General features: G+C 49.7%; 1 protein-coding gene across 1 annotated transcript; it reads right to left on the reverse strand.

The window, feature by feature from the left end:
- Positions 1-245: 245 nt before the first annotated feature.
- Positions 246-6,350, reverse strand: marc1 (mitochondrial amidoxime reducing component 1). Its single transcript, XM_056296212.1, has 7 exons — positions 6,034-6,350; positions 5,032-5,202; positions 4,303-4,465; positions 3,756-3,899; positions 3,476-3,537; positions 2,669-2,740; positions 246-530 (listed from the first exon to the last, which is right to left on the reverse strand). Exons 1-7 carry the CDS (start codon positions 6,282-6,284, stop codon positions 404-406), a joined length of 990 nt encoding a protein of 329 aa, XP_056152187.1. The 5' UTR covers positions 6,285-6,350; the 3' UTR covers positions 246-403.
- Positions 6,351-7,639: the final 1,289 nt, after the last annotated feature.

Consider the following 7,639-nt stretch of genomic DNA (forward strand, 5'->3'; position numbering starts at 1 on the left):
TGTCTCTTTCGCCCTATCGAGACAACCCGGAAGCGACTCTCGTTTTTGACAGTCAGACGTGAAATAAGTATGTCCTTTATCTTAAACGTGTGGCCACGGAAGGCGGCCTGAGATATAACATGTCAGGGTCTGCAGAAGCTGTGGGGGGTGGGGGGGGGGTGTCTACTCATCCATCAGAAAAGCTGGGGAACGTGTGTGTTACCAAACCAAAAGCAGACCCTTTGCCAATAAACCAAATTCTTGAACTGTTATAATGCCTTTATTATTCCTCCTTTAATTATTATGTGTGAACAGTGGCATCTATAATAAAGTGATTTTGCCACCAGCAAAAAAAAACAAAAAAAAACCTTAATTGTGCTGAGCAAATGTTGACGGTGAAAGCTGCAGGGATGGTTGTGCCCTCTCAGCGGCTGATCTTGTACACCACATCGCCGACCCGAAGGGCTCCCGTCTTCTTGACAGTGTACATTTGTCCAAACAACGGCGCCGACTTATATATGTGCTTCTCCGATGGGTCGCAGAGACGATAGCTGAGTAGAAGAAGAAAAGGCATCATAACAGGTCCTGCAGACCTGGCACTGACAAGGGGGGGGGGGGGGGGACAAAGTCAATCAAGGTGTATGGCTGCAAAAATGTGACCACTGACGAAGTTGGATTTGATTTATTTTTGCACAGGTAAAAAAGAGAAAAGAACAAAAAAAACAATATTAAATTGAAATGAACAATAAACCTATAGAGCAAACATAATAAACAAATTCTCGTAAACACAAATATTACTTGTTCGAAAAGGAGTAGGAGGAAGTAAACACCAGGGGAGGTTTCTATAAGAAAACAGGTGACGCGGTGCTTCACCAAAAAACAAACAAACAAAACACATAACACATAAAACATCTTTTTCAGACGCCGACATTTCATTAGAATGACTATTTCCCCTGTGAATCAAACAAAAAAGTGTCACTGTCACTCTGTAGCGAGAGTAGGGAGCAGGTGGAGGAGAGCCTGGAGAGGTGGAGGTATGCACTGGAGAGAAGAGGAATGAAAGCCAGTAGGAGCAAGACTGAATACCTATGTGTGAATGAGAGGGAGGACAGTGGGATGGTGAGGATGCAAGGAGTGGAGGTGACGAAGGTGAGTAAGTTTAAATACTTGGGGTCAACTGTCCAAAGTAACAGGGAGTGCAGTAGAGAGGTGAAGAAGAGAGTGCAGGCAGGGTGGAGTGGGTGGAGAAGTGTGTCAGGAGTGATTTGCGACAGAAGGGTACCAGCAAGAGTTAAAGGGAAGGTTTACGAGATGGTTGTGAGACCAGCTATGTTATATGGTTTGGAGACAGTGGCACTGATGAAAAGACAGGAGGTGGAGCTGGAGGTGGCAGAGATGAAGATGCCAAGATTTTCATTGGAAGTGAAGAAGGAGGACAGGATTAGGGACGAGTATAATAGAGGGACAGCTCAGGTTGGACGGTTTGGAGACAAAGCAAGAGAGGCAAGACTGAGACGGTTTGGACATGTGTGGAGGAGAGATGCTGGGTATATTGGGAGAAGGATGCTGAATATGGAGCTGCCAGGGAAGAGGAGAAGAGGAAGGCCAAAGAGGAGGGTTATGGATGTGATGAGAGAGGACATGCAGGTGGCTGGTGTGACAGAGGAAGATGCAGAAGACAGGAAGAAATGGAGACAGATGATCCGCTGTGGCGCCCCCTAACGGGAGCAGCCAAAAGTAGTAGTAGTAGTAGTAGTAATTGTTGAACTGAGTAATGTCTGTACTTTGCTCGAGCTCCACATCCAAACAATTCCACAAATTCACCCCACAAATCAAAATGCAAATACTCTTCATCGTTGTACAAACACAGAGTTTCTTTAAATTAAATTTTCCTCTCATATTATAACCCTCCTCTCTGCTGAAGAACGTTTTTTATATAATACCCGGTAGAAATTATGTCTTACTTTTTTTTTTAATTGAGCAGTAGCTAGCTACCTGCCTTAGCCAATGCAACAGTTAGCTTGTTGTGGCAGCCCTGAAAGACTTGCTAACGGCGAGAACGTATCTGGAGGAGAGTGGCTCTGCTATTGCTAACAAGGCAATTAATGGCTGCATGAGTGAGGGTCCCACAGTCCAAAGACCCGTAGGTCAGGTGGATCGGCCGTACTAAATTGCCCCTAGGTGTGAGGGTGTCGGCCCTGTGATGGACTGGCGGCCTATTCAGGGTGTCTCCCCACGTGCCGCCCAGTGACTGCTGGGATAGGCTCCAGCATCCCGCGACCCTGAGTAGGATAAGCGGCTCGGCTACATCGTCTATCATCATTTGTACTTGAGTGTTTATTTTACGAATTCCAGGCAACATAATCTTTGTTTTGTTCAATTTTAACGACAATTGGAACGAAACAAAAAGAAATTTGGACAAAAAGTTTATTGTGCATGCAACATGGACTGTGCTTACTACGTCCGTGATGAGAGTTTCTCTGAAATACGCCCAGACTTGGTTGTGAAGAAGGAAAAACTTTGTCTGACTAACTTGACAAGAAGGATGAGAGCCTCTTTATAACTACACAAACAGGGGCGTTGGCATCTATTGATGAATTTAACTCAAAAGCACGCACAAACACACAGCGAAGGTTGCATATTTATTCCATAAAACTTCCTTGGAGCAACGTTTATTGGGTTTTCTTACCTTTTCAGTGTTTCCAGAGGCTCTTTCCTATCAATGATACCGGTTTCAGGGTCAACTGTGGTAAAAATGCACCTAACAACAACCCAAGTTAAAGGTTAGCTCGGGAGGTAATTATTCCCGAGGGCAAAGTACAATAAGCGTCAAGATTACTGCAGGGCACCCGGGCGGCGTAGCGGTCTATTCCGTTGCCTACTGACACGGGGATCGCCGGTTCGAATCCCTGTTTTATCTCCGGCTTGGTCGGGCGTCCCTATGGACACAATTGGTCGTGTCTGCGGGTGGGAAGCCGGATATGGGTATGTGTCCTGGTTGCTGCACTAGCGCCTCCTCTGGTTGGTCGGGGGGCCTATTCGGGGGGGGGGGGATAGCATGATCCTCCAATGCACTACGCCACCCCCCCCCCCCCGGTGAAACTCCTCACTGTCAGGTGAAAAGAAGCGGCTGGCGACCCCACATGTATCGGTGGGGGCATATGGTAGTCTGCAGGAGTTTCGCCAGGGGGACGTAGCGCATGGGAGGATCACACCATTCCCCCAAGTCTCCCCCTCCCCCCCGAACAGGCACCCCGACCGACCAGAGGAGGCGCTAGTGCAGCGACCAGGACACATACCCACATCCGGCTTCCTCCCCCCCCCCCCCGCAGACACGGCCAGTTGTGTCTGTAGGGACGCCTGACCAAGCCGGAGGTAACACGGGGATTCGAACCGCCGGTCCCTGTGTTGGTAGACAACGGAACAGACCGCTACGCCACCCGGACGCTAGAGTGCATGCGTTTAAAGGAGCTGAGTGAGGTGTGTAGTGTCTTACCTCCCGCATGACATAACACGCTGCATGCACACGTCGCCAATCTGAATCTCTTCCCAAGAATCCTGCAAACAAACACAACACAAACGTGCTTCTTACTGTCACGGGTTTGGGATGAAACCCATCCAGCAGTTAAAAATTTGACAAACTGTCTTCAAAATTAATATCTCACACACACACACACACACAGAAGTTGTATACACATTAGAAGCGTGTGTGTGGCTCTGGCCGGTGCTGTAAACAGGAGGGAGAACGGCCCCGGAGGTCCTCCTTGGCGCCTCACCTCTGCAAACGCTTCACAGTCACTTACGACGATGTTGGGGCGGAAGCGTTCCACCGTCAGGTCCTTCCCCAACTTACCACCCAGATGCCCCACAGACGCCTCAGACAGCAGCATGACTGGGCCGACATCGTGGTACGCCACCTTCTGGGGGGGGGAAGGCGAAACAACAAGAATTAAACGTTCCGGTCAGGATTCTCCTGTTCTTGCATTGTAACCGAAGTTGATGCCTCACAGGGACGGGCGACGTGATCCAGAAAGGGCCGCTGTGGGTGCGGGTCTTCGTTCCAACCTAGCAGTTACACACCTGAGTCTATAAGTCGTCCAACAGTCTTTGCTAAGGACCTGGATTTGTAGACTCAGGCGTGTAACTGCTTGGTTAGAACAAAGACCCCCCCCCCCCAAAAAAAAGGTTGTGTTTATGACATCTAAACACTGGGATTTACAACAGGAATGTGATCAAACAGAAAGAAAAGAAATGGTATTTGCAATAAGACATTTATAATTCGAGTAAGGAAGAGAAAAAAGCCCAACCTGGCACCCAGCTTACCTCATACTGTGGGAACCGCGGCTCGATCTCTGTTGCTCTCCTCGGCTTCATCTGAGGCTCAAAGTGCACCAGGCGAAAGGTTTTCTCTGCCCCCAGATATCGAGTGAGCCAGCGGGAGGCGTCGTCCCCGCAGTCCCGGCCTTGAATGTCTGCGCTGAACACTCTGGAGCGGAGGAAGGAGAGTGAGAAACCCAAAACAGGAGGGTTTTTTTTTTTTCTTGTGGGGTTTTTTTTTGTTTGTTATTTTTTTTAACAACTTTAAAAGTGGAGAATCGGGGGCGGGATTGCTCTGAAAAAACAGTGGACGAATTTTTAACCGAACATGCGAAACCTCATTTGTTGCAACAGCGAAACGTTAAAATCAACTAAAGGTGAACTTTACATTCATCCATCCATCCATTCATTCATTCATTCATCCATTATCCAAACCGCTTATCCTGCTCTCAGGGTCGCTGGAGCCTATCCCAGCAGTCACTACAGTCTCAATTCTTCACCTTTTTGTAAAAAGTGACTGGATTTCAGGTAAAGGGGTTTGGTTGCTTTTGATTTTGTTCATGGCCTCCGTCTCGTTCAATCCAGACTCCAGTCACATGGACAAAACACTAAAATCAATGAGTCAGTCAGCTACCAGCGGCCCATCTGAAGCCCGCTGACCCAACAGAACGCTGCAACCGTCAACAAACAACAGGAGCCCACCCGGCGCCCATCCGGCTAAAACGCTGTCATAACCTGCAGTCGATGACGGCGTTGTCGGGCTGGTGGAGGGGGAACCGGAGCTCTTCCATGTCGGGCCCGTTCAGACACAGCTGGTCTCCTGCACAGGTCAGAGACACCAGCACCAAGCGGGGCTGCTGTCTGCCCGTCACCATGTGGCCGTCCTCTGTGATCACCAGCCAGTTTCTGCAAGCAAAGCGGACATCATTTTGAAATCTCCCTCTATCCGGTGCCATTGTCCCTGACTGACCTGAACCGGATATTTGCTAGTAAGTGGGCAAACCAGCCCTGCCATAACGTCCCATGAGTACCTGAGGGGAGGGGAGGGGGGTGGGAGGGGGGGGCAGCTACAGCTACAGGCACACTTCATATCTGCCTGTTCTCAGGAATGCAAAACGACTTAAGTAAAAAATGTGCTCATTACTATTACAACCCTTTATATTGATAGTACTGCCAAGAAGACTGGGCTCCGCAATAAGTTGCAGTTCTGCGAAGAGGAACATGTCGTACTTAAAAACTAAAAACAGACGTATTAGAAAAAGGGATGTTTTCTCGATGAATAGTCTTGAACTGGACACACAAAACCGATCTGAAAAATATTAAAAAGGTCCAGTAATATTACTGCAATATTTTTACATTAATCTGGGAGGGCTGCACGCGCGCGCACGCGCACCCACACAGCACCCTCGAACCAACTAATTCACACAAGGACCGCCATTCCCACATCGGTCGCAAATTAAAGCACAAGAAGTCAATTTGCAAAGCATGTCTCAGCAAGTCTCTCGGCTTCGGTTTTGGGGAGGTGTGTTGCCACAGCAACGCAATCCTTTCCCATAAATCTGTCTCACAACGCTGTGATCCCCCACAGCCATTCCCAGATCCCCTGTGAACGCCGCGCACGGCCGCTATAACGCCGGTTAACGCTCGCGGTTATTTGCATACGTGACCTCAGGTCACCGTACGGACGCGTGACGAAACGTGGCGTCCGGGTGACCCTCTCTCCACCGATCCTCTTACCGATCCTTAAGGTGGCCGTACGTCACGCTCGTCGGCTCCAAGTGCGCCAGGGCCACGGACAGCGCTTTGCCCGACTTCAGGGGGTGCACCAGGAGCTGGGACACCACGCCGACGCGGCTCGCTTTCGCCGGGCGTCTCAAGTACTTCAGTCCCAGACCGAGGCCGAGGAGGGCGACCCCTGCGCCCCCGATCACCAGAGCCGCCTTCCTACTCGGAGCCAGCGCGGACGCGGCCAGCCCTCTGAGCTCCATGTCTGCGCCCGAGCGCGCTTGCCCCCCCACTTCGCGCAACTTTGCGCTTGATTACAAAAAAACAACTAACCAACCAAACATAAAAAAGGGGGGGGTCTGCCTGTTGATGACGTAACACGGGGCGCGTTCAAGCGCATTAAACGTCCTCGATTGTTTCACGGTTTCAAGATTTTTGCCCCCTGAAAGAGTTTTTGGGGTGTGTCTTGCGGATTTTGGGGGGGGCGCCTTAAAATGCTCCTATCACATACCGTTTTGTAGATGTAACCTATTCTTCCCCGTCGTATTTTAAGTCTTCTAGTAGCCCTGCTAATACTACTACTTCCGGCCGCTGCCGTTAGGGGGCGCCACGGCGGCTCATCCGTTTCCATCTCTCCCTGTCCTCTGCCTTCTTCCTCTGTCACACCAGCCACCTGCATGTCCTCCCTCACCACATCCTTAAACCTCCTCTTTGGCCTTCCTCTTCTCCTCTTCCCTGGCAGCTCCATAGTCAGCATCCTTCTCCCGGTATACCCAGCATCTCTCCCCCACGCATTACCCACAAAGCAACCTGTTTTAGTCAGCCCAAGCATGCCTAGGCCTGCACTCAGGGTAGGTGCTATGCAAATGTTGCCTTAGACATGCCTGGGATGCGGGCAGACGGGCTATAAAAGCTGCTCCCCTTTACAGATGCTGTGTGGACGCATGTTGGTGCACATGTTCTTCAGGCAGCAGCATGGTGAGTATCCACAACAGTAGGATTTCTTGTCTTCGGGAAGATTTAACACAGCAGGAATGTCTCGTCAATGTTACAACAGCTGGGATACACGCTGTCACATCTGTGGCGAGCATACGCTTAGGGCTCAAACACGCACCACGACTGCACTTATTAAGGAGGCCTATGAGCGCTGCTGTTCGGATGTAAAATTGGTGACCAAGAGAAACCCTGGACTCCTCACATTTGTCGTGCAACACGTGCGGTCAACCTGAGAGCTTGGCTCGGAGGTACTCGGAAGTCGATGCCATTCGCAGTCCCAGCGATATGGCGAGAACAGACGGATCACTTGACGGACCGTCACTTCTGGTCTGGCTTCTCTAGTCAAGTCAGTTTTATTGGTATAACCCTATATCACAAATTCCAAATTAGCCTCAGGAGGCCTTTACGGCAACACAATATCCTATCCTTGGACCTTCGCGTCAGATAGGGAACAGAGGAGGGATCCCGTCCAAGAGGGCCAACGTACAATGGATGTTATGTTTACACAATTTATAGAATGCAAAATTGAAACAGGTTAACAGAATTATAATGAAATTATAATGAAGAGTATGACGAGGGTCTATGCAGGGAGTGAAATGTTGCCCAGTAAACGTTATTCGCT

This window comes from Lampris incognitus, chromosome 16 (assembly GCF_029633865.1).
Source record: "Lampris incognitus isolate fLamInc1 chromosome 16, fLamInc1.hap2, whole genome shotgun sequence".
In the NCBI taxonomy this organism is placed as follows: domain Eukaryota; kingdom Metazoa; phylum Chordata; class Actinopteri; order Lampriformes; family Lampridae; genus Lampris; species Lampris incognitus.